The sequence below is a fragment of the Artibeus jamaicensis genome, unplaced genomic scaffold (genome assembly GCF_021234435.1).
Source record: "Artibeus jamaicensis isolate MK-2021 breed Jamaican fruit bat unplaced genomic scaffold, CSHL_Jam_final scaffold_1964, whole genome shotgun sequence".
In the NCBI taxonomy this organism is placed as follows: domain Eukaryota; kingdom Metazoa; phylum Chordata; class Mammalia; order Chiroptera; family Phyllostomidae; genus Artibeus; species Artibeus jamaicensis.
This window is the reverse complement of record NW_026522030.1, coordinates 63,445,494-63,472,920: the sequence shown is the minus strand read 5'-3', so window position 1 is coordinate 63,472,920 and position 27,427 is coordinate 63,445,494. Positions and strand designations below refer to the sequence as shown.

General features: G+C 43.4%; 1 protein-coding gene across 5 annotated transcripts in view; it reads left to right on the top strand.

Moving 5' to 3' along the window:
• MOB3B (MOB kinase activator 3B) overlaps window positions 1-23,306 on the top strand; it is a 193,526-nt gene extending 170,220 nt beyond the window's left edge. For 4 of the 5 annotated variants that reach the window (XM_053656118.1, XM_053656119.1, XM_053656120.1 and 1 more), the window contains one exon: window positions 18,451-23,303. In XM_053656118.1, coding sequence (XP_053512093.1) covers window positions 18,451-18,480 — 30 coding nt within the window. In that variant the 3' untranslated portion in view covers window positions 18,481-23,303. Of the gene's footprint in view, window positions 1-18,450 lie in introns of all 5 variants that reach the window. The other variant, XM_053656123.1, reaches the window with a different exon arrangement.
• The last annotated feature ends 4,121 nt before the right edge of the window (window positions 23,307-27,427 follow it).

The window sequence follows — 27,427 nt, the reverse complement described above, 5'->3', positions numbered from 1 at the left end:
CCTGTGAAATCAGAATCTCCACGGTGGAGCCCGAGCACAGCAAAGCTTTTGCATGACACCAGAGGAGAGCCCCAGTGAGACCCAGTGTGGTGCCTCCCAAACTCTTTCCTGCACGAGAGCACCTGGGGAGCTTGTGAAGGATGTAAATGCATGGGTTCTATTACCAGAAATTCTGATCTGGCAGGTCTAGAATGGGGCTCATGAATCTGCATTGTTAATAAGCGACTGGGTACTTCTGATGCAGGCGGTTCAGGCATCACGCTTTGAAAGTAATATCAGCTACTCCCAAAATTTTAAGAATTGGAGTTTAACAAAATTTTTTGCCCATCCCCACCCCCACCCCAGGCCTCACCTGCGTTACAGCCCCCAACACACCACCTCGGGGTTCAGTGCTCCAGGCACTTAGCTAGGTGCAGGGGATGCAGTGACTGGCCTGTCTTGCCCTTGGCATGAGCCTGCCTATCAATAGAGATATGAATGGTCTTAATTCTGGTAAAATAAGAGGCCAGAGCCTAGATTAGCGGTCCTTAGCAACAGCTTCTGTGAACGTTCTGGGTGAAGCCCACGCCCAGTTTTGGGACGGCACCTCCTCTTCCACCAAAGCTATCCCATCTCTCTCAGCAATGGCTTTCATGTAGGATTACATCAAAGAATTGGTTTCTGCCCCTAAAGTCAGTTGTAAATCCTCTAGATTAGGGTGGTTTAGATTTCTGTTCAGTTCTGGCACATCGTGGATCCACAATGACATAGATGTCCTGCCTTTCTTTTCTTTATGTGTTTCTATTGTACGGTTACTTTAGAACAGAGGTTTATGGTAGAAAATTGTGTCTTATTAAAGTATTTCAGCATAGAAGAACTTCAAGTGGTCAGTAATAACTATATACTTTTTAAATTTGATATATCCATCTTCTGAGGATATAACAGGGAAGGTTTTGAGCAGAGCAATGGTCTGTTGCCAAACCATGAACTAAAGATGCTGTAGGAAATTTGTTTATGTATCACTTCATTTAATCTGCACTCAATTCTATGGGACAAATGCTGTTCCTATCTTTGCTTTAGAGAGGAAGAAAATCAGACAAGGAGTTAAAGAAACTTATCCAATGTCACACAGCTCTGTGAAGACAGGAACTGACCACATGCAGTCTGACTCCGAAACCCAGTTTAGTCTGCCTTGGCATCTGCTGCAGAAATTTATGTGAGGTGGATTTTTGCTCAGGGACACACTAACTCACAGGGTTCCTGGTACTCTACAGTAGCTGAATGATCCCCCAGGTTCTGTCCTTCTCTCAGCAGTATCTGTCTTGGAGGGCACATCAAGTCACATCCGCTCTCTAAGCCCGTGGAGTGCGCGTTGTTGAATAACTCGAATGAGTTGACAGTGTGTAGGAGAGCTCATGTTAAGCACTGCAGCAACTGAAAAGACATGTCTCTTGCCTTCAAAAGGTTACTCTCTGTAGATCAGAAGACCCAAACCCAAAGCCTGCAGAGGCCAAAGGGATAGCAAATTGAATTAGCGAGTAGGTAGTGAGAAAGAAAACTGAGGGAGCAGCTACCATGCACCTGCAGCCAATGGCTTCAGTCGGGGAGTAGAGACCTGGGGTTTCCAAATCAAAAAAAATTGGAGCTCTAACATCTCATGTGAACTCTCCAGAATTATAAATGATAGCAACTGATTAGACCAGTTGTTCTATTTTATTTTTAAACCTACAGGCCTAACAAACTCTTTCTAGGGGCACAATTTGCCTAAAGGCCATCATTTTGCCCTCCTGCCTTACATAGAGCCTGTGGTGGGCAGCGGAGGGTCTGGCCCATTATAACCTAGCAACACATCCACAGTTTCTGAGCTTAAAGTGTTATTAAGCAGAGTTTGTCCTCATCTTGAAAGCCCAGAACATCGAATGAACATCGAAACACAGGAAGTGAAGCATTGGGGTGTGTGTGTGTGTGTGTGTGTGTGTGCGCGCGTATGCACTCGTGCTGGGGTGTGTAGAGGGTTTGTGTGAATCAAAAAGACAGTGGTCACACGATTGGCTAGATGACAGCCTTGCATCATGCCGATCTGTGCTCCCTCACCGTCGCTGGTCTGTAGTGGCTGTGTTGCTGCAGGCACCGAGAGACACAGAGCACATCTGTTCCCTAGTCACTGGCTTCACTTGACACGACCAGTGCCATCGCCAGCTGGCATTTAGATTGCTGACCCTGTTGCTGCCAGGCCTGGACTGTACGTGGCTGCTGCCATTGTATATGCTGACTGCAAACAGTAGAGCCTTCAGAAGCCCGCCCCACACCACCTCTGCCCAGGGAACTGGCACCAAGCACCAGAGTACTCCTAGTGCACACTCAGGGGTCGTATCATGTTCATCTTTGAAAAACATTGGCAAGTGGACAGGAGTCAAATAAGATGTTTGCCCACATCCAGCACAGGCTGGCTTTAGTTTTATGACTTAATGATTGAAGAGGAAAACTTTCATTCAGGTTGGCAGTCCCTCTCATCTCTAAATTTCATTTATAATATAAGGTTTCTCTTGCGGTTTTTTCTTTCTTCGGAACTTGCTCTTGCCCCGGTGGTGACAGCAGCCTTTGAACGTGTACTACACAGGAATCTTAATAGGCGCTCACAGGATGTGGGTTTTGTCTCTGGTGTCACCGGGGTAGATGTGAGAGTTCCGAGAGGTTCTCAGACACCGCTGCTTTTCATTTTGGTTTCTGTTGCTTGCTGGTGCAAGGGTGGATGATGTTTTGCATTCATAGAGAGAGATTATTCTCAATGGAAGAATTCTCATAAACATTTTATTTTCAACATTGATAGTAACAGCAGAGGGAATGTAATTAATGGGACATGAATATTTTCTGAAAAGCGCATGTGTGAGTGCACACACATGGGCACAAGCACCAGCACACACTTTAATGCTCATTTCTTCCCGGTCACACTTCACATGTTTCCAAACCCCGTCTCTGGGCTCCTCCTCCTCCTCTTCCTCCTCCTTCTTTTCATTTTGCTGATGGAATTGTATGCAAAAACCTTCCTTGAATTTTTTGAAATTTTTTTCCAAAATTGTTACCTATGGGGCCTTTTAAAATTATTTTCTTAAGTTTTACTTTAAATTGTGGTAAAGTAGCCTTGACATAAAATTTACCATCTTAACCACCTTTCAGTGTCAAGTTTCAGTGTACAGGGAGGCATGAAGCATACTCACCACTCACCTCCAGAACTCTTCATCTTCATAGGGTGATTTTTATTTTTTAGTTATTTTTCCTGGGTGAGTCGGTTCTTTAGGATGAGCAGTTGAGGAAGGGGGACGGAAGTATGTAAAGGGAAAGGCGATCTGCTTTTAGTTCTCTGCACCCGAAGCAGCGCTGCTGCCTGCTCTCAATGCACTGGGCAAACTCCCTCTTAGACTGAGTGCAAAAAACCGTGTGGCAACAGCCCGAAATGACCTCCCCTATTGCCGAAAGGCCTACAACTGCAGCTTCAGAATAAAATAATCAAAAACAAGAGAGGAAGGAGCACTAACAGGTAAAAGTTGATTTAGTTCTATGACGCATATGCCCTTTATGTAAAATTTGTATTGTTTTTATGGTTCTTTAATTGGGAACCTAAGGATAAGAAAACAGGGCTTGCCTCCTCTGTGCTCTGAAAGCCATTAAAGTTTAGTTTTAAGGGATGCAGGCAGAGTTTGCTTTTTGTTTGTTTTACATGTGTTTTCTTACTGATGTAGCATCACTGCTCCCCAGAGAAAGGAGAAACATTACACTATTTGTGGTCAGGACAGTTTTGAAAAGGAGGCGTGTATAACCGCAGGGGCTGTTAGCCTACAGCATCACACTGCACATCTTATCTGCGGGGTGCAGAGCGGGTTTAACAAACTTTTCCTGTCGAGAGTCGGATACTAAATGCCTTGGCTCGGGGGGCCCTGAGTGGCCTCCCCCACAGCTCCGTGGTTCCAGCCCCGGATGGGGACACAGCACACACAACAAGCAAACAAAGGGATGCGGCTGTGTTCTGGTGCACAGCTTCATTTATGGGGCTGGACATTTGAATGTCATATAGTGTCCATGGGTAAGGAAATACTATTCCTTTGATTTTTTTCAACTATTTAAAATGTAAAAATCATTCTTAGCTTATTGCCCATACAAAACAGGTATGGACTGGATGTGGGTCCCCACAGGCCGGAGAAACAGTACTCCAAGGCCCATTGACAAGATCTGAAGGATAGATCTTAGTTCAAATTCCCTCTGCTGAGTATTAACCATGTAACCTTCGGTAAGTCATTAACCTCTCCAAGTTTTAGGTTTCTAGGAAAGGCATAATGACCAAACCATGGAGATGACAGTCAGTGACAAAGTGGGACACAAAATGGGAATCAGTCCCTAAAGCTCTGAGGAGACTCAATTTCTCTCTAAGGGAGCCTGAGAACACATTTCAATTGTTGGTAGTCAAACTCCTAGCAACAGATCTTCTTTTATTAAAATGAAAGTTTAATTTGTTTCATGTCTATTTAATCCATCAACATAATCCTTTGTTCCCGTCAAAGGAATGAGACTGCTAAGAAAGTACAAACTTCCTAAATTACAGGCTCACTGAGGAAGAAAATTCTCCATGTATTTTCTTCAGATGCACAATAGAGTCCTTATTAAGTGATGGCGAGCTCTGTCCTGTGGTGAATCCAGCTAGGCTGACTGGTTTCTGTGGAATTCTTTGTTTTCCCTGGGGAGGCAAATTCTTCATCCAGGGACCCATGCCCTGAAAGTTCACGGCACAACCAAAATAACAAACCATGTTACTTCAGGATTTCTTGGATGTCATTAGGAGTTGGATCCATTAAGCTTCTTTTAGAATAAATAAAATCTGTGCCTGCAGCCTAACCTAGTGGAACTCTGCTTCACCAGCCAGTGCCCCACAGAGAGGTCAAGCGACAGAGCAAATGGGGATCCCCTCCCCCTGCCCTCCCCCTTCAAATCTTGAAAGAGCTGGGCAGGTGGGTTCTGGGCCATGCATGCTCCGGGCCACACCAACACCTGTTACATCCCCCTAAGGGAGTAGGTGCATTCAATCACCCTGTGCTCATCCCCAAAGACAAGCTATAGGAGCATCTTCCAGACACCAGTCCAGCTGCGCTGACGAGTGCAGGGTTTGGGAGGGAGGGAGTCACACCCCTTACAGCTCCGGGGACCTTAAGCCCGACTGTGGAGGAAGGAGATGGACAGGCCAAATGAGGGAGGAGGAGGAAGGGTGGCTGACGGCCAGAGAGGGCCGAGACTGCCTCACTGGGTTACGGGCAGCTCACGTTGAGCAGAAACCAGGTTGGATCCGCACACTGACGTGGTCAGGTGCTAACGGTGCCCCAGTGAGAAGAATGAGAGGTGGGGGGCATGGTAGGTAGGTCCGCAGAGGGAGTCAGATGTTAAAAGGCATGGAACGGGGCAGTGGGGCTTTGGCGAGGAGATCCTGAGAAATGCAGTGACGATGAAACACTGTGATCCAGGCCCTTGCTTTCATGATGCGTGGGGAGGCGGCCTGCCTCGTGTTCATAACCCGTCTTCTGTGGCTGAGTGAGAAAGCTTCAGAAATGTGCAAATCTGCCTTTATAAGATCTGTGTAGATCAAGAGACTGAACATGTTTACACAAGGTGGCTTATTTTTAATGTTTTCAGGATTGGGGAAAAGAAAAGCAGTGTGATTCGTGTATCATCTGAATAAATATCCTCTGTGGGTGGCAGGTCCGTGTGTTTATCTATCCAGACAGATGTACACATGGACTCAGGGCCTGCAAATGCGTGCAAATACGTGCACAGGCTCACACACACACACACCCCTCAGCTGCAGAACGCCCTCCGTATCAGTAACGTGGGCTGCTGTTTAGGAACTGAATTAATCAAGTTAATACTGTTTTTTTCATGTGGATGGAAGTCTGGCCCGCCATGTCTCTATTTTTATTCCTTTTGGCTTGTTTGCCACCCACATTCCTAAAAGAAAGCAGAAAAGACATTTTTAATTCCTGTGTGCTGGTCGACTCCCATGTATACTTTAATTTGGGAGGATTTTAAAAAAATGTTTGCAGTTTGGCTGCCCTGCCTGCCTTACAAGAAGAGTTCAGACTTTGGGTTGCTGGCGAGGAAAGCCCCCAAATGGTCCCACCAGCCAAGTCCTGACTCCCGTGGCCGCTGACTCAAAGAGACTCCTGTGCGGGGAGGAATGAACACCCAGTCAGCATGGGCCTGATGCCTGGGGACTTAGCGGACTCGTCAGGAAGATGAGTTTTCACGTTTCAGCCTTGACCAGCCGAGTTCCTAACTATGCGCCTTTGACCAAGGTGCTTAACCTCAGTTCTTTTATCTGTGAAATGAGGCTAATACCCCTCACTACACAAGACTGCTAGAAGGACCGAGGGAAATAATGAATGTGAAGCGTGGAGCACAGTGCCCGGCACGTGGAAAAAGGGCAGAGAGTGATAGATGAGAACACAGTACATTTGTGTTGATTATTTAAGGCTCTTACACCACTTCCCCATCTTGTTCACTTTATTTTTTGTGACCTGACACTCATTCATTTATTCACCAACTTATTTATATGTGTAAAGCCTTGTTCCAAAATGCACTTAAAGTGGCTGGTGTCAGTGTCCTATGAGGCTTCCTCCTCCCAATTCCTATTAAACAGATGCAACTACGTTAAGAAAAATACTTGTAAAAAACATGTGTAGACCCTGTGCTTGACCCCTGCTCAGGGCACGCGCTCTGGGCTGTAGCCATACCCTGCTGGCTTCAAAGGCCCCAGGACAGGAACAAAGTGCTCTGAGCCCTGGGGGAGAGCAAGGCACAAAAACATCTCCAAGGTGAGCTTACAGAGCTCCCGACCTTCCAGGACCCAGGAGCCAGCTGGGGAGTCTAGTTCATCGGAGGAGACTGAGCTGGGTCCACGCTCCTGGAGAAGGTACTGAGTGGCCCTGCTACAGGCGAACCAGAATCATCCTTCTCTCTGGGCCGTTCCTCCTGAGACCAGCTTCCTAACCAGGGGAGTTGGAGTCGGGTGGCCATCCCCTATAATTGTCAAGGCATTTGAGAAGAGACTAATGTTCTTCTCTGATACATGCAGCGGTTTGGATTCTAGAAAGCAAGAGGAAAGACTCCTTGTTGAGGGGAACACTGGCCCCATGTGGACAGCTGGGGGCCTGAGACACAGGCCTCTCTGGGCCCACGGGCAGGCAGGAGCTGCCTCCTCCCCCTTTATTCCTGCCTTCAAGGGTTCCAGCTGGGGAGTGGTTGGGGATGGTTTTTATTTGCTTGTTTTTTTTTTCTTTTTTTTCTCTCTTTTTCCAGTTTCCCTGTAGCAAGTAGCCTGTTTTTCCTGGGCTGCCTCTTAAAGGCAGAGCCTTACCCCTGTCTGAGGGACAGCTAGCTTCCAGGCCAAGGCTCAGTGACTGTCTCTAGGGCCTGAGGTCATTTTCCTTTCGCTGAATCCCTGTCTCCCATCTCTGCAGCTTGTAACCCTCACAGATGTGTAAACAGGGCATGAAAGGGTGAACAGGAGTGTTCTGGGCAGGTGAAGGAATGGAACTCTCCATGCACAAGAAACAAGCACAGGCCTTGTTTCTGGAGAAAGAGGGAGGCAGACCCTGAAATCCTTGCAGTCACTTGAACGTGTTGGGACTTTATCTGGTGAGAGACAGATGAGTGGGAACAAGTTTTATGCCTCTCTGGATTTTCAGCAGCTCCATGGCAGCCTGCTCTGTTGATACCAAGCAAAGATTAGAAAAGGCAGACTGTCGACCTTGGAATCACAAGGCAGGCCTGGTATCACAGGAAACTCTTGAGTCCTTCAAACTGAAGGATTTGGAGACAACAGTGGACTTTGATTCTTATCAAATGCCTCAACACACTAGTACTTCCTCTTTGGAATCACAGCTCCTAAACCACACCTGCCCATTCCTGGAATTCTTTTAACACCAGTGTGGCCATGCTGCTCATAGTGCCCTGATACTACAATAAACTTCATTGAATCCCTGCCCCTGTCCACACTCAGAAATTATCACAAACTGACTCATGGAGTTTAACTGACCATCACACCATTCCTCGCTAATGCCAACTTGCATTGCTTTTGGTTCTCATGGTGAGGGAGGAAGAAACTTTTCTCTCAAGGTTCTTTCTTTTGGCTGGTATAATAATCAAATAGGCATGAGACAGATTAGCAAGAGAAAGAGACCAAATTGGATTACGTACATATGTATGGGAATTCACAGACATGAGAGAGTCAGGGATCCCACATGCATGAAGGTTTAGGGATGAAAGGGAATGGGGGTATGTATGGCATCCTGAGCTAGGGATGAGGTAAGGTGCCTTGGGGCTTCAAAGGGTCCTTGCAGGATGCTATAAAGAGCTGGTATTTAGTAAATAGTAGTCTTCTTGCCCTATAGGTAGGTCAGAAAAAATTATCTCTGATAATCCCTTATTGTGGACAAGGCCCATAATTCAACTTCCTCTTGGAAATTAAGGGAGGGGCAGAAGTTGAGAAGTTTCTCTTGAGCCTGAGGCTGAAGTTGCCTTTAGCTCAAAACAATCCACCTACCACTGATGCACATCTTGGGATGACTAGATGTGACAGTTCCAAAGGGACTTGCTTTTGCTACCATGTAAGGAAATAGCAAAATATCTGCTTGACCTCTGTGTGCAAACATTTCCTCAGGGGTTTGCGTGTAGTGGGGCTGAGGACCCTGGAGGGCGAGGGGTTGGGGTGGTTCTGATGAAACCTCGGCAGAGGCATCACCAGCATGGTTGTTGAGAATGGAAGAGGGAAAGAGGGAGGACTCAGGAGAGAAATGGAATTTCACAATAGTCAGCATTTTTAATTCACACAATTTTAGGGAAGGAGAAAAATTAGCCAATAACAAGAGAAACCAATGGAAAATACAGATACAAAGTGGTGGGTCTCAGATCTTTTAAGAAATGGAATTTGTAGGACGAAAGGTACCCCAGAAAGCCTCTCTCTGAACTGGCTACCACCCCAGAGGGCCTGACTTGGCCGTTGGAAAGGAAAGTCTTCCCAATGGCAGGGCTTTGGTGTTACACCCCTCCCCCAGCCCAACCGGAAGTGTCCCCGTACTTCATGCAGCGTTACAAAGGGACACTCCCAAGTCTATCTCTATTTGAAAGGACACTGGTAGGTAATTCAAGCCTAGGCAGGGCTGTGCACCAGCAGGCAGGCCAGCGGGAAAGGGATGCTCCAGTAGCGGAAGCTGTGCTGCTCGCGGTGAGCGAGGAAGCACTTTATAAAAAGAGCACTGCCTCTGGCTGCCTTCTCTGTGGACTCACCACTTTTCTTTTGTGTCTTCTCAGCAACCATTAGCTTTTTTAAAAAGTATATTTTATTGGTTATGCTATTACAATTGTCCCATTTTTTTCTCCCCTTTATTCCCCTCTGCCCTGCACTGCCCCTCCCATCAGAGTCCCCCCGCCCTTAATGCATTTTTGTGGGTCATATATGTAAGTTCTTTAGCTTCTCCATGTACTACACTATTCTTAACCTCCACATGTCTACCTTGTATGGACCATTTAAGTTTCTTATTCCCTGTACCTTTTTCCCCATTCTCCCTTCCCCACTCCCTGCTGATAACCCTCTATGTGATCTTCATTTCTCTGATTTTTGTTCCTGTTTTGGTTGTTTGCTTAGTTTGCTTTTGTTTATTTTTCTAGATTCAGTTGTTGATAGTTATGAGTTTGTTGTCATTTTACAGCTCATAGATTTGATTCTTTTGTCATTTTACAGCTCATACATTGTTTGATTCTTTTTCTTAGGTAAGTCCCTTTAACATTTCCTATAGTAAGAGCTTGGTGATGATGAAGTTCTTTAACTTGACCTTATCTGGGAAGCACTTTATCTGCCCTTCCATTGTAAATGAGAGCTTTGCTGGATAGAATAATCTTGGATGTAGGTCCTTGCCTTTCATGACTTGGAATACTTCTTTCCAGCTCTTTCTTGCCTGCAAAGTTTCTTTTGAGAAATCAGCTCATAATCTTATGGGAACTCCTTTGTAGGTGACTCTCTTCTTCTCCCTTGCTGCTTTTAAAATTCTCTCCTTCTCTTTAATCTTGAGTAATATAATTATGATGTGTTTTGGTGTGTTCCTTCTTGGGTCCAATTTCTTTGGGACTCTGAGTTTCCTAGATTTCCTGGAAGTCTACTTCCTTCTCCACATTGGGGAAGTTTTCTTCATTATTTGTTCAAATATGTTTTCAATTTTTTGCTCTTCTTCTCCTTCTGGCAACCCTACTATTCAAATGTTGGGACATTTAAAGTTGTTCAGAGGTTCCTAAGCCTCTCTTCATTTTTTTGAGTTCTTGTTTCTTCATTCTATTCTGGTTGCATGTTTATTTCTTCCTTCTAGTCTAAATCTTTGATTTGAGTCCTGGTTTCCTTCCCTTCACTGTTTGTTCCCTGTATATTTATCTTTATGTCACTTTGCATAGCCTTCACTTCTTCCTCTATTTTGTGGCCATACTCAGTCATTTCTGTGAGCATCCTGATCCCAGTGTTTTGAACTCTGCATCTGACAGGTTAGCTATGTCCTCATTGCTTAGTTCTTTTTCTGGTGTGGCAATCTGTTGTTTCATTTGGGCCATATTCCTTTGTCTGGGCAGACCTGTTACATTGTAAGGGGCAGAGCCTTAGGTATTCCCCAGGGAAGGACAACCCTTTTCTCTGCTTTGTGGCACCGTATATGGGGGAAAGGTCAGAGAGGGAACAATGTCCCTTGCTTGGCTTTTGCTCTGATTTCAGTCACTTCCTCCACTGTCCACAAGCAAACTGTGCCCTTCTGGTGCTGATTCCAAGGTGGGTGGGAGCAACTGTTACATTAAGATATTGCCATTAAAATGTGTTCATGAAGCACCTTTATTGGAGCAAGTGTGTGTGTGTTGTGCGTGTGTGTGTTACTTTAGCTGAGAGGAAATTTACTTCCCTCTTACGGCCAAATCTAACATTAAGTTGTGTAGTTCAAACCACCCAGATTTAAACCATTGGTTTTTTAATGGTGGCTAATGGGGGGAGGATCTCATTGACATAAATGTCATTTTCAGAAAGCTCAGGAATGTCATTCTCCCAGTGACAATGCTGCACCTTCCAAACCCACCTTCCATCATGTCTTTATCCCATATTTCTTTCTAGGCTTCTCCCCTTCTTGTTTCACAGAATCAGCAGAAAGTTAATGAATTAAAAAAGACAAAAGAAATGAGATATGAAATGCCACTGTAGCACCATTAGTCCAAATATGTGTTAAAACACTGGAAAAGCAAAGAGTTTCCCTCCCTCTTCTTTTTATTGGTCCCTGCAGCAGAGTAATGGAAACGGTAGGGTTTTTTATTTGTTTTTGTTCTTGAGTCGTCCAAATATGGGTGCGAATCCTTATTCTTTCTCTTGCCAGCTGTGTGAAGTTGGGCAAGTTACTTTGGTTCTCTAAGCCTCCATGTCCTCATCTGCAAATTAGAAAAAGCAATGTTTAGTTCACAGAGTTTTGAGAAAGAAGTGCACAAAATATACATAAGTGCCTCCATCATAGTACATTTTCATTGCCTATTTCTCTCCCCTTCCCATTTTGCTGGTTCTCTAGACCTAATAATTGTTCTCTGTTGGATTTCAGTCTAATTATCACATATTTTTTAAGCACCTGGTATGTGCCAGATCTTTGCACCAGGGACCAAACAGGAACAAGATATGGTTCATCTCTTCAAGTGCAACCTCTTGCTGGAACCAGGAAGTAAACTATCTTGGGGAGACCAGGACAGAAATGCCTAACACTTCTTGGGGATGAGGTGGGAGGTAGGAGGGCTTGTCCCTGAGGAGGCAACACTGATCAAGAGGCTTGAAGGATATTGGAGTTGGGAGAAAGATGTTCTGGGAAGAGAAGAGTAAATGCAAGCATATGTATGGGAACTGCTGGGTTTAGCAGGAGAAAGGAGAGTTGGAGAGTGTTGGGATGGGGGGCTGCATAGTGGAGAAGGGTCCAGATCAAGAAGAGCACTGTATGCTAAGCTTGGGACTGGGTCTGAAAACTGTGGAGAGTCATTAAAGGAGTTTAGGTTAAGGAGAGCTGTTAAAGCTAGAAGGATTTTCCCTGAAGCACCCTGAGCCAACTCTAAGAAATACTGGTACTTGTTTGCAGCAAGTTTACACTTGTTTCATATCAACATGAAGTGCAGAGTTCATAGGCGAAGAGTCTTATTTCTGCCATTGGTTAATGGTGCTGCTTTAGTCAAGTCACTTACCTTCTATGGTTTAAGTTTTCACCTCTCTGAGATGAAGATGTTGGACTAGATAATATCCAAGTGTCCTCCCTCTTTTTTTTAAAAGAATCTTTTTTAAAATAATTTATTTATTTATCTTTAGATGGGAAGGGAAGGAGAGAGGGAGAGAAATATCAATGTATGGTTGCCTCCCATGCATCCCCTGCTGGGAACTGGCCTTGCAGGCATGTGCCCTGACTGAGAATTGAACTGTGACCCTCTGGTTCGCAGGCCCACACTCAATCCACTGAGCTACACCAGCCAGGGCTTCTCTCATCTTTAACATAGTCTATGATTTTGTAATTTTGTCATTGTTTTTTGGAATTTATTTTATAATTTCTATGCTAGTATGATTATTGGGACCTAATAAGCATCAATTGTTTTTCTATATTTCATGTAAAAATTAGGTTGCTAAAATGTGTGATGGTATAGTGTAATAAACTGGGAGTCAGGTGTTTACTTTGTAGTGTGGGCTGGGTCAGAAATCATTTGTGCAACTTAGAATAAATTATTTTACTCTTCTGGACCACTTACCCCTGCCCTCCAATACTAGGTCTAAAAATGGGGAAATTGAGAGACAAGGGTAAGATTCGACTCTTAAGTTTATGCAAATTTGTTCTACTTCTTCGGATGACTAGAAAATATCTGTTTCAATTTAAATGTGTCTACATCAGAACTGAAGAGATTGAGTATCTTTTGCAAAAGATATGTTGATTTCATCTACCAACACTACACCCCACGAAAACTAAGAAAAACTCATTTTAACTTCATTTTTAAAACTAAATATGATTTCAGTTCAGAGTTTTGGTCTGTTTCTCTTATATTCTAAATTACTGGAAAAAATTACATGTGTATTAAAGATATCTAAAAATCCAAAGACAATGCAAAGGACAAAACGTCAGAAATAGAAAACATGGAATTTCATTCACCCAAAGATAAACTAATTTTGTTTGTACTTTTTCCCAAAATAATTAATCAATTATCGTCACATATTCTGTTATGTGACTTGACCAAAAGATCCCTCATTATACACTAAAATGCAACAAAGTTGTAAGGGTATTCTCAGCTTCAGACAAAAATGAAATGCTGGTAGAAAATGACGTGATGTGAGTGTGTAAGAAGTGATGGGAAGCCCAGGAAGGGAGCTAATGAACCCTTTCTGGGAGGGAGTTCACAGCTGAGTCTGAAGGACATCAAATCTGCCAGGCATAGGGGAGCGGAAAGCATGTCCCAGAAGAAACAGTCTATGAGAAACCTAAAAACCTTGATAGTCTGTGGCCTGTTGGAGGCCAGGGAGGACTTTAGTTTCCCTGGTGGGTGGAATGAGTGGGTGGGAGTTCATTCAACAGGAGGTGATGGGTGGGGGGTGGTCCTGGTTCTGAACAGCTCCATTTGCCAGGTTGTGGAGTATGGAATTGCTTCTGATGACAGTGGGGAACCAGGGACTTTCTAGAATCGGTTACTGCCTTACATTAAAGCAAATGTTATTGAATGAGGACAACCAAAATCCGGCTTTACTTTCTTAAGGATAGATTTTTTTAAAAAATCCGGTGCTTAAAAGGAGTCTTCATATACAAGCCAAATACAGTCTTTAAGAGCATTTCTCAGAAAGTTACCATAATCGCTGCAGAAGCCTTTTAAGAGTTCTTTAGTGGCATGCCTTAATACATACTGCATTCTAATGACATCCTTAAAGAGCAGCCTGGGCAGGAGTTGTTCAGGCCACTCTCCTCCATAGGAAGAAATGTATTTGGCTCTGTTAGGGATCATGGGCAGGGCTTTGTTGAGGAGGAAAGGTATGGAAAATCCTGTACTAGAGAGTTTGGAGTTTTGGGGATTTTCCTGAAGAATGTTTTTCCAAACTAGCTCATTTGCGCCACCCAGTGGGAGCATGGTAGAATACAGTCTTGAAGGCTTTTGAAGGGTGGATCCAGCTGAACCTTCCTTATTCAAGTCTCAGATCTGCCATTTCAACTGTTCTTTCCCCTATAAGAATGTTAGGAGACATCCCAGTAAACAGTTTTTCTCCTGCATTCTGAGTCTGTATGGTGCGATGAGGAAAGCACTGATTCTGGCTTTTCACAGAGTAATTCAATAACTTTGGGTAAGTCCCACATTCTCTCTCAAACTCTTCCCTCTTCTGCTTCTTTTTAAAAGTATCTATAGTCTTTTAGTGACATAACTGTTTTAGTATTTACCACTTCACCTGTAGTTCAAAGTGGCATGAGTCTGGGTAATTAAAAAATATCTCTTTACCATTGTGAAAATTTAGGGGTGACTATGACCATCTATGATTAATATATTATATGTATAATGCATAAGTTAATATCATCTGAATGCATACTCATAAGAATGTCTCAGATGCCTTAACCACAGTTACATGGTGGAGTGCAAAAAGCTGGCCTCTGCACCAGTTACTTGAGTTTAAGCCCCAGCCCCACCACCTCCGTCTTTGAGCCTGTTTCCTCCTCAGTCCAGTGGGGACTGCAAATCTTACTTCACAGGGTTAGGATGAGGGTTACATGATGTGATTGTGTAGAGCAGTGCCAGGCACAGGCTGCGGGACAGCAGACTTCTGTTTGGTGGAAGCAGCTCTTATTGTTTAGTTTCTGCAGCTACCTGTTTACCCAGAGAAAACCACTTCTGCTCTGAGGCCCAGATTTCTCTTCTTTCAAACAGGGTCTAAGTTCCTTCTCTAGAGTTTTACAGAGGCAATGAGATAACACACATTCCACCCCGCTTCCCAAGAACCTGGCACCTCCTAGGGGCTTGACAAATGGTAGCTCTTTTCTTTCCGAAAGTATTGACCCATTGCAAATAATTACAGAATTAGTTATAGAGCCAAAATTGTGTTTATCCCATGATCTCTCCCTCACTCTCTCAAACAGACGCACACCCTCTGCATCCCCACCTTATTTTTCCTGCCTCTATCATCAATTATTAAAAAGTGCAAAAATCTTTGGCAGCTTAAAAAAGGAAGAGAAAATCCACTTCAAAATCATCAGCATTTATTTCCCTTCCTCACACCAGGTGCATGGGTCCTCATCTGAGCAGCTGTGCATTTGCCTGTCTCCCCACCCCTGCTGTCCCCATCCTGCCCAGGTCCCTCTGCTCAGCCACGGCTACTGCACATGGCTGGTGGCCCCACCTCAGCCACTCTCCCCCCAACTGTGGCCCCTATTCTCCAGTTCCTTTCCTCTCCCTCTCACTCTCCTCTACATTTTGGAGTTCTCAGTGGGTATGTGATCAGAGAGGTGCTCTCAAGCCCCTAATCCCCTGCACAAGTGAGCGTGGGCCTCCTCTACCAAAGCTGCAGGAGTCCGCACTCCACCAAAACCATGTGGCTTTCTTCTTCACCTGGCTGCAGGGATCTCCATTCTGGCAAAGCTGCGTGGTTCTTCCCTTTTCACCTGGGAAAGAGGGGGTCCGCACCCTGCCAAAACCATGTGGCTCCCTCTTTCACCTCACCAAGAGGGGGTCCTCACTCTGCTGAAACCGCATGGCTCTCTCTTCATCTGGCCAAGCGGGGGCCCTTCATGTCCTGGAGCCAGTCTTTTCCAAGCTCTCACCTAGGCGCTCTCACTCCGGAGCGCAGCCCCTAGTTACATTCTGAGTCCAAGCCCTTCTCACTCCGGAGAGCAGACTTTAGTTCCCATCCTGAATCCCTGCCACCAACTTCTCCTTCAGGAGTCCAGCTCCTAGTTTTTTTCTCCTGAGTCCCAGTCTTTCTCCCTGGCTCCAAACTTGGCCACAGCTATTTAACATATCTATGAAACCAGTTAAAGGTTATAGATATGTTAAATAATCATTCCAGAGGTTAGCTGCAAAACTTGCTATGCAAAACAGCTCTCAATGGCCTGGCTCCATTCATCCCTTCCCCCTGGGGGGGGGGGCGGTGAGGACATCTTATATGTCTCTCCAATATTTCTATACACTTTGAATTCTGGACATCTTTCTAAATCTTTTTTTTGGGGGCCCCCCTGGCTGCACCCTGTATCATTAACACTTGAACTCTTTCCAGTCACCTCCTCAGGGAGCTATTGCCATTCTGTTTCAGGTGAGGAGACTGAGGGCCTATTGCTTCCTTGGTTAAACCACTTTTTATCAAACACCAATGGCCAGGAACTGAGACTATGACAGCAAATAGCAACCATAGCACCGTCCTTCATGGTGCTTACAGGATCTGATGTGGGATGAATTCGGGAGTCAAGAATGAAACAAATAGTGGACTGTGTGAAGAGGGGTAAAGGAGGGGGACGTGCACTGTCTCGGAGGTTAGGGAAGGCACCCTAAAAAGGAGACATTCCAGCCAAGACCTGAGGGCGTAGAGAGGTCACCTAAGGGTAGCGAAGGCAGATATGGGAGCTAAATGTGGGTGAATTCAGTTCCACTGTGCCTCATGGCCTCCCTTCCTCTGTATATTTATATTTATGTTATTTCATTGATACCTTGTGATCTACAGCTCTTTCTCCAGGGTAGATTGCAGCTCCTTGTGAGCAAAAAACTCATCACCCAGACACCTAATAAACCTAAATAGGTACTAATTATATATGTGTGTATATATATATATGCATATATAATTAGCATCTATTATATTAATACATACATATACATATACATATACACACACACACTTGCCTGTATTTAATAATATTCTAGGGGTATAAAAGTGCTTAAATTCTTCCATGTATATTGTTACTTCTTTAACCAATGTATTTTCTGACAGTCTCTGAGCACCTGGGCACTCCCCTGCTCAGGCTCCTTTTACTCAGGTATTTCCTATTTTATAGGTAGGGGTCAGTGACCCAGGGTCAGGTTGCAGGAGAGCTAGCAGCTGGCATCAGTTCTGCAGCAGGTGGACTTGGACACAGCTCATTCATCTAATAGACATGGCATTAAATATGTCCTCCCAAATGCTGCATGGTACAGGGCTCATTCCAGCCTGCTTCCCAGACCATCCTTGATGAGGAAAGAGGCGCTGCTACCCTATGCCAGGCACTGTGCAGGGGGTTCAGGGTACATGGTGAAAACATGTGTAGTGGTTGAGTGAGGGCTTCTTTTTTCTGACACTCAACAGCTCACAGTGGTGCAGAGCTAGGAGATATTCCCACGACCTGTGCACACACACACAAAGTACATTCTAGCTCATTGCCTGCAAAGACTCCAGGTGGGCACAAGTGGAGGGAGTTGCTAATCTCATGGTGGGTTGGGAGAGAGTGTTGGCAGATCTGCCAGGCAGGTGAGAGTCCTCTGGCCTGATTGGGAAAATGAATGGCATTTAGCCAAGGCAAGAGGGCCCGGTGTGCAAGGAGCAGGCCTCAGGCAAGGGTCTCAGCCTGTGCAGAGAGGCCCAGAGAAAGAGAACGGGTGGTGCATTTAGGACTCAGAAAAACCCACAAGAGCCAGGCAGGTGGTAGGGTGCTTGACAGCATGTCAGAACCATTGGTATAGTGTTCATCTCTGTTAAGGAATGTCTTCCCTCCTGCTCTTCTTGACTTACACCATCTTTAGTGGAAGCAAGTAAAGGGAAGTTATTCTCTAAGAAACACAGCATTCCAAATCCAATGATCCTGCCATACTGTATCGGGGGTGTCAAACTCATTTTCACCAGGGGGCCACATCAGCCTCACAGTTGCCTTCGAAGGGCCAAATGCAATTTTAAGACTGCAGAAATGTAACTAATTGATCCTTAACAGTTAAGCGAGAGCTTGGTGCTGCCGCTGGGTAGAAGCAAGGTACTGGCCCTGATTAAACAAGATGGAGGACCAGATTCGGCTCATGGGCCTTGTATGTGCCACCTGTGCTCTAAGTGATACTTGGTTCCTGTTGGAGATATGGCTGGGAGTGGTGGGGCCTGGGGAAAACTAGAGAGCATAGTCTCCCTCTGAAGAAGACAGCCAGTTAACCCCAGTGGTCTGGAGGCTTCGGATCTTGCAATGGTTCAGAAAAAGCAAGCAACCCGGATTTTTGGCAAGTTGGCTGTGCTTTTAAATATTGATTTGATTTAAAAGCAAAACAAAACAAACAGAAGACATCTGCAAGTTAAGCCTTTTCCATGGTCTATGCTTGTAAGCTCTTGTTTAAAGACTCCAGAGATCACAAGGGTATTGTCAGAACCCTTCAACAAGTCGTCTCTGCTGAGTTTTCCCTAACCATCCTTCTCCCCCTGCTTTCCAGAAAGAGATGACGAGCAGGATGTGTCACTAATGCCCCACCTGACCCCTTCGAAGAAAGAGGAAAGCTGTTTGTTCCTGGAGTTCCAGGTGGGCAGGTGGGAGACCTCGCGGGATGAAATGGTGATGGACTTCAGGAGCAGGCGAGCTGTAGACAAGGGGTGATTCCTGAGAGACGTCCCCCATCCCTTCCTGTGCTCTTAACCCCGAGTGCTGCTAGCCACGACCTGTGCACCAGCCGACCACAGCGTGAGAGAAGGACTGCCCCTCTGCTCCTGGCTCTGGAGGAAGCCTCCTGGTTGTGTGGCAGTTCTGCCTGGGACTTGCGCCCAAGCTGTGCTGGAATTCAGGTTATGAGACCGAGATACTGTTTGTACTTTTCCACCTATCTGTCTTGTCCACTGGCTGACTTTTCTGTATGTATTTTCTAAGTACCAAGTGCATTTGGATCTCTGGTTACAAAGCAAATTTTTCTACAACGAGCCTTCCTTTCAGGTCCCTGAGGACTCCCACCCAGATCCTGTGGCACTGGCACTGTCTTCCTAACGGGCGGTTTTATCAGGGACACTCTGAGGGGCGGCTGGTCTCTGCCCCTAACAGGGTCTACACCCTGTAACTACAGGGAAGAGACTGGTTTCTAGCAGGATGCGACCACATAACCAGTTCACCCTGAGTGTTCTTTATAACCACTCCATTCCCTGTTTCTTCCATTCGAAATATTTTTCCTGTTTCCCAGAAGAGGAACAAAAGGAAGTTATAAATGAGTAAGGATGATCAGCAGAAGCCCTGAGCCAGACTAGTGCAGTGTTTGTTCTTTATTAGGGGGTAGGGAGTCATGGCTGTCTCTGCATAATACTAAAATTTCAGTGAAAAGAAAAAGTACAATTGCTTACTGGTACATGTAGCTCAGACTCTCTGAGCATTGACATGGAACCTTCCTAGCTGGCCCTCTGAGCTTTTAAATGCAGCCCATGTTTTCTTCCTCTTCCTCTTCCTCTTCCGCTGTATTATATTATGGCATAAAATTACTTTCTGTCCCAATGAGTGTGCCACAGTTGCCAAGGCAACTGTGGAGCTGGAGCTCACTTCCTCCTTCCATCCTTCCCAGGTCTTGAGCTCCAGTAGACAGAATAACATTCTTTGCTACGCCCTGCCTGTTGGAACCTCCATGAGTTGTGCTTCAAGAATGTTGCCTTCTCTGATTCACCCGTGAATCTACGGTTACCCCGAAAGCCTGTGACTAGGCAGTGATAATACTTGCGGTGATCATTTGCCTATGACAAAATCGCAATTGGTGGAGGGAAGTAGATAAGAATGTATTAGTGCATTTTAATGTGATACCGATTAAAGAATCACTAAACAACTCTGATTTCGTTTCATTTCACGTGAAGTATTGAAGCCATGGGTGGCTGCCAGAGCCCAGGAAGCATGAAATCTTCTTGGTCCAAACTGAGAAAGGGCCGACTGTGGGGCGCGGGGACTTTCTGCGTTGACCTAACCTGGCGAGCCAACCCTTGCTCTGCATCTCGTCCCAGCTGTCTCTTGGGATCCAAATCCTGCTACCTCTCTCCAAATTGTTGTGCTCTCAACAGGCACTGCCCCGCCCCCATTTTTGAGACAAGGTAGGCCAAGATCTTTTAGCATCATTTTTGGCTGAAAGAATATTTGACTGTGCTAAGAATCCAGAGAAAAAGAAATCAAGAACCCCCCTCAATGCACAGTAAGTACGCTACATGAAACGCCGGATGGAGGGACGAGAGGGGCCGGTTGGAAGCGGAAAGCCAGAGTCCTGCGTTAAAAACTGAGTCTTTCCCCGCATTTCCATCAAATAAGATACTGGACTTGGAAGACATTTGTCACTAATTCTTTCTAATGTTATTTCTGTTAACTGTTTGTGCATATGCAATTTTCATTCAACTTAAAAATCCAAACATTTTTTCAACTTCTGGAACAGTTCCTCCCTGGTTGCATTGCTAATTGCTCTAATCAGCTCCTCTAGGATAAGTTCTGGCACACAACTCTCATTTTTTAATTACAGAGTATTTTTGTTCCCACAGACCTTGTTTGGCAAATCCTAAAGAAAATCGTTACAGGCGGGTTTTTTGTGTTAGTCTCCCTGGCCCGACTACATCATCAGTATGTATCTCATTGTAAGCGGAGGTCTGAGCTCCCGGCAGCCCACAGGTGTCAGTGGCTCTCTGGGCTGAAGACTGACACCTCTGAACCTGGCCTAGGTAGAACCTTGGCTTCTTCCTCTGAACCTGGCTGGCTCCCCTTCATTTCCCATGGTTGTTTCAGTTGAATTATACAGGTAGCTACTATTATTTCTTTCTGAGAAATTTCAAAAGGGAAATACTTCAATGGACATCAATATACCCATTACCTGCATCTATTGTTAACATTCACTTAATTGCTAGCATTTCCATATTTTCTCTCTCTCTCTGTAAATATACATTTTTATTGATGAACCATTTCAAAATATGTTACAGACATCATAAAACTTTAAAATACTTTATCAATTATGCCCAAAATGTTTATCTATTTTGTTTTAAATCCAAAAGCTAATGAAGAATCACACATTGCCATTCGGTTGTCATTCTCTCAAGGTAATGGGTTGGAGTTTGTGTGTGTGTCTGTGTGTGTGTGTGTGTGTCCTTCAGGACACTGCCTTAAAAGGTTAGGCCCGTTCCACACTCTGGGACTCTGCTTCTCTGTCATCTGTCATTATTAGATTCAGGATAAACTTTTTTAGCAAGAATGTTATATATATAATGTTGTCTCTTTTCTATTGCATTAAATCTGGAAGTGCATAATGTCTAGTTGTCTCATGATGTTAAGCTTGATCAGTGGGTTCAGGTGTTTTCTGTCAGACCCACTCATTATAATGTTCTGTAATTCGTTATGAAACTCTGAAACTCGGCGCACACACGTTTTACAAATGTGCACAGCCTTTCTTACTATTCTCAAGGAGGACCAAGAGCTCCCAAGGATTGCAACCATTGCAGTTAGAAGATGCAGTAGTGACAAAGAACTCATCTCTTTCCATTTAACAGAGGTAAAGGGAAACCCAAATGTTCCCTATGCAGGCAGTACACAAGCATGCTGGTTAATGAGAAGTTACATGGTCCCTGCATCCAGAGTGGAAATGTATGTAATGTCTTTTTTTCCCATCCCCAATGACCCCTCATTCAGACCCATGTTTATTTTAGAGAGCATGCACTTTCACTGAAAAGCATGCATTTTGTGCCCAAGAGCAAAAAATTGGGGTGGTGTAGATATTACAAAGGGACAAAGTTTGTATACAGATATGAAGTATATATGTGGTATGATCATTTCATGGGGGTAGAGGATGATTTGAATTAAATGTCTAAAATGTTTCTTAGGAGGGTAACAATTAAAAGGGAGTCATTTGAGAATTCTCATGTAGAGTCAGTTCCTGCTTCCAAAGTGGTTAATTTTCTCTCTTGAAGTGTTTTCTCATTTCTGAGGGGCAGAAATGAATGAAAGCAACTTTTAGAGATTTCTTAATCCGTCCCTTCTACCCTCCCAAACTATATGAGTAACATTCCAGGTGAAAAAATCAATTCTACTTTCAAAGACTGTCAGGCATAGAGATTCTACATTGTCCTTGAGTATAACACACCGAACACTTTACACCATCTGAAACTTCCATTCAACTTGAACCAAACTATTAGCTTTGAGTCTCAGCTCACCTTTTTAGAATCCCACATTTTAAAAAGATCCAAAGGCTAAATAGAATAAGTAAAAACATAATAAATGAGAGCTTTATTTGCATGCCTATTAAGTATTTAAAGACCAACACTGGTTGCCCTTCAGCCTTCTTTCCTTTAACACCCTCCGATGGACAGAGTCTCCCAGAAGCCTTGTTGCCCTCGTACCCACATTTCTGTGCCCCCACCTGAAACCTTGCCAAAGCTCCCCCTGTCACTGTGCACTGGAGTGTAACCAGGAGTGAACCGGGAGAAAATTATTGCACGTTTTCTACAAATCATATTGTGCCTTTGCTAAATCCTGACTTGACTGTTATACATTTACCATTTTTTGTTATATTTCCCCACACTAAATTCATATCTATATTATAGTCAACTATTTTGACTCATCTTGATTTTTCCTTCCCTCCTACATTTAACATTTCTCATGAGATCACACTGTCTGCTTTAAACACCTCTTTAATTGGCAGAGTATTAAGGGACTGGGAGAGAGTTCTTCTCAGCTCATGGTGGTGATTTATGCCAATTCATCATCCTGGTTGGTCATGGATGGAAGCACAGCACTTCCTATGGTCTCTCACCTTCCACCACAGCCACACCCCTTAGGTTTCACACAGGAGAAATGTCATGGGAAAAGCCTGGGCACATTGTGGAGAAATGTGTACAAAGGCAAAGTCCTAAAAGGAGTCAGGTGTGTCACTTGGGTAACACTGTTGTCATTGGTTCTTGGGTCATTTTGGTCCTTGATGATGCAGGTGATTCTCTTAGAATTACCCAAACAAACTGTGGTTTGGAAGTAATAGATTTTTGCTGCTTTAGAATGTATATCAATTTAAAAAAAACTTTTTATAACAGACTCCCTCTGGGCAGTTATTAATTCTGAGTAAGAAGATTTCAGTGAGCAAATAAGAATCTTTGTGACTTTTAGAGGGAAGAGTCTGGTTCTAGTCTGACAATTAAGCTGTTCTATTACCTTTTAGTGTTCTAATTCCAAAGTTTTACAATATCTTTTCTAATTGCATCAGAAAAACATGAGCACCATATTTTTAGCTCCATTTGTGATTAAATTAAGGGTTTGACTAGAAGAACATACTAACACAGTTAAATCAGTTAGAAAAGCAAAATATAACTAAAGGACATTTCTGAAATCAATTCTATGTGAGCTTAAGAATCCAAATGTCACAAATAAAGGACACATAGCCATCTTTTTTCTGTGTGTGTGCTCAGTTTATTTCTTCATCTTGCAGTGGTCCTGGAACAGCAACGATTGATACTATCATAACAAACTTACTTCCCACTCTGGCCAGGTGGCTCAGTTATTTGGAGCGTGGTCCTTTAAACCAAGAGGTTGTGGGTTTTATCCCCAGTCAGGGCACATACCTGGGTTGTAGGTCCAATCCCCAGTTGGGGTGCATACAGAAGGCAACTGATTGATGTTTCTCTTTCACAACAATGTCTCTCTCAAATCAATAAGGAAAAAAAGGAACTTAGTTCTCATAGAAGTTAAGCTGATCATTACATCTATCCACTCTTTCAATTATCCTCAACTCTCAGCTCTGCTTCCAAGCAAACTTCATGGCCACATGGACCAAAATTACAAAGAAATGTCACTGGAAAATGATGGTAGTGTCATCAACTATAATGATAATATATTTCATCTGACTTTTTCTCTTCCTTTTGAAGTAGATTTCAGGACACATTATTTTAACTGAAACATTATTTTAATGTGATATTCATCATCTGAGTTTCTATGATGATAAAAACCAAGCAAAAATTTCTAGTACTTAATAAGTTAATAACTACCTGAGGAAATTCCATTCAATCTAGCTAAACTTTCATTGAGTTTTTAACTGTATCACTGCATATTCGATTAAGTTGAACATCTGCTCCAGAGGAAATCATATTGTACAGTTGAGACATGACTTCACATGTTATCAAATCAGCAAAAAGTAAGAATCTAAACATTTTCAAGAACTATATAGAACATAGAGGAGAAAGGTAGCAAAGAATGCTATGTTTATTAACTCAGAAACAATATTATGGGTAACTGTTCTCCGTGACTGTGCATCAGTACATCTGCCCAACGATGTACTGGGGATTGCTACAAATGACATGCTGACCGACTCCCGCAAGAGGCAGCAGCACTTAGAACATTTATAAAGTGTGACTTGTTTATTTGTCTAAAGCCTAATTATTTTACTAAAGTTGTCTCAATCAAAAGTAAAATCACCTGGAGGTACAGTAGGGACCTTTGGCCCGCACAAGTCTGTGGTTATGGCAGAACCTTGGGAAAGATTCTGAAGCTTTCGAACATTGGCTGGAAACAAGGAACTGGGCTGCCCACCCCACCCTATCTGTGGGTGAGAACATAGCCCCTTCTCTGCTCAAAACCTGCAATGCTACTCTTTACACTCAGATTAAAAGCCTAAGCTCTCCCTTTATCCTTCCATCCCACACCCTGCGCCCCCACCCAGTCTCCACGCTGGCCTCATACACACTAGGCACACTGATGTTTATGCCATTGGCTGTTCCCCTGCCTGGTGCTCTTCTCCCAGAGAGCATCACAGCTAACTCCTTCTCCTCCTTGAAGTCTTTGCTTGAATGGCACCTTCTCAATAATGCCTCTGCTGATTGCAGCCTGCCCACAAAGACTTACAGGCCCCTTTTCACTGCTCAAATTTTCTTTTTTCCTAGCATTTACATTATATAATTTGTTTATTAGGCTATTGTTTATTGTCTATCTCTTTCCACTAGAAATATAAACTCCATGACATTGAGAATCTTTGTCTATTTTAGTTATTGACATATCACAAACATCTGGAAGACAGTGTCCCACAGTAGATGCTCAATAAACCTTTGATGAATGAATGAATTATTGAAAAACTGACAGATACCTAAATTAAGGTTTGCTATCAGAGAGAGGTTGATTAAAGGTAATATATGATAAGGATAATATCAATTTTATGACACACCAAAAGCATGCATTTATTGAATGCATACTACAAATTAAGTGTACTATAAATATTTCACATGGATAATCTCATCTAATGTTCATGACAACCCCATGAAGTTGGTTATCTATGTTATTCACATTTTCTGGTCAATGTTATGTAAGTAATTTGCCTAATGTCATAGGCAAGAAAGTGATGGAGCTGGATTTAAAGCCACAGGTGGACTCAAGAACCCACACTTTAGCTGTAGAAATCACCTTCGCCTGGTAGGCACTGGACTTTCTTTTCAACCAGGTCTCTTTTCAGTCGTTTCCCCTTCAATGGACATGGGCTCATGTGGTGTAGCAATCAGCTCTTAGTTTCTTCTCTGGATATTTGTTAATGTGCTTGCATTAGTGTTTCTATGGTCATAAAGTATTTCTATTCACAAGATATGCATTCACAAATACAGAGTGGACCCTGGGCCAGAGATTAGGTGGGACAGTGGATCTAACAGGGGAAACCAGAAGGTCAGCATGACTAGTGTCAAGTGCTGTTGAGCATGTGAGGATGATGCCAGAGGCCAAGGTGGTGCTCCTGGGTGAGAAGGAGACAGGAAGACAATCTCAGAGTCCAGAAGGACTCACCCAGGGTGAGAGAGCAGGGTGTCCTTATGAGCAACTGAAAGTGTACATAAGAAATATTTAGGTTTTGTTCTTTGCTGTGAAGTGAGGGGTAAAAAGCATGCATTTTATTCATTCTTATAGGAAAACAAGCAGATTTTTAAGAATGGATAAACAGAGCACCAAAGAAGAGCTTAGCTTTGATAATAAGAGGTTTGCAGAACTATCACCATCAATTTTTTGCTAATTTTCCTTCTCTGCTAAAGAAATTAACTGGCATTAATTCTTTAGCCATAATACAAAATATGTAGGTTCACGAACAATTAGAAATATGCAACTGAGTGGCTAGAGCCATGTGCAGCTGTGAACTTTATTAATGCATACATTCTGTAAATTAAACTTAGAAATGAATAGGAATCGCATTGCATTTTAAAAGCAGCATCTGTTCACCCACCTGACTTGTGCAGCTTCCTTTCAGGTCACCAGGAGTTATGTGGACCACGAGTGCCCTTCAGTTCCTGGTTCCATCACGAGACCTCTCATACGTTGGGAGGTAATGCTAGTCTATGTTTTTCAGGTGGAAGAAATAAAGATACTGCGAGGAAGTGAATGACTTTTACCTTCCCATTCCCAATCATCTACGCAGTGATTGAACTACAGAAGGTAGAAGGAGGCAGCATTTGTTAAAAAAAGGAGAAGATGGGGGGGTGTTGGGTTTTTTTTAATAGTAAACCATTAGATGCAGCAACTATTGAACAAGGGAAGTTAAAGAAAATGTATTTAAAACACAAGTCCCATTTCGCACTCCCAGGAACAATTTTTAGCACATTCCCGCCCTTAGCACAACGTTGCACCGATAATACAAGGTAGAGCTTTGAAATATTAAGTACTAGCAGAGCATTATCTGGACATTGAATTCAGCAAAATTCTGTGAGCTTATGGGTTTGAAATACAAGAAATAAAGAAATGCAAATCTAGAAAGTTCCTAAGAGCCACAAACTGGTTATTGGCATGTTGTCTGTCTTTTTTTTTTTTTTTTTTTTTTTTTTTTTCAGAAGAAAGATGGTGCTGCCGTTGGGCTCATGACATTTAATTAGAATTTGCATTATCTCTCCTAAGTGACTGCAAAATTGCTGGGCGACTCGGATAGAGAAATGGGAAAGAAAGGGTCTCAAGGTCCTCATCCACTGCCAAGAGGAAGGGAAGATAAATGAGGTAATTTTTAAATATCTGTCCTCTGCTGCTCCCAGATTCCTGTATTGGAAAGGACTAAGAGCAGATGGGCATGCCAAGTGCTTGAAGGGAAAATATGAAGGCTTTTAAGGAGAAAGATAGCTGGGAATTTATTTACTGGGAATTTACTTTTTACCAAACACTGTGCTTGGTATTGAGCTGACCAAAAATTTTGGGTTTTTTCCATTAGATGGCTCTAGTAGTGCTTAGTTGTCTTTAACTTCATTAGAAACAATTTTTTAGATTGTATTGTGACAGCTGTCATATAAGCATGCATTTAAAAAAGATATCAAAGTTTGTAAATTTTTATGTGGCCATTTTAATATAGAAGATGGAAGAAAATATGCAAGTTTTTGGCATATTATGCTTTATTATTTCAAGAAAGAACTGAAACTCAAAAAACAACTGAAACAAAAAAATATTTGTGCAAGTAGGGAGAAGGTGCTGTGACTGATTGAATGTGT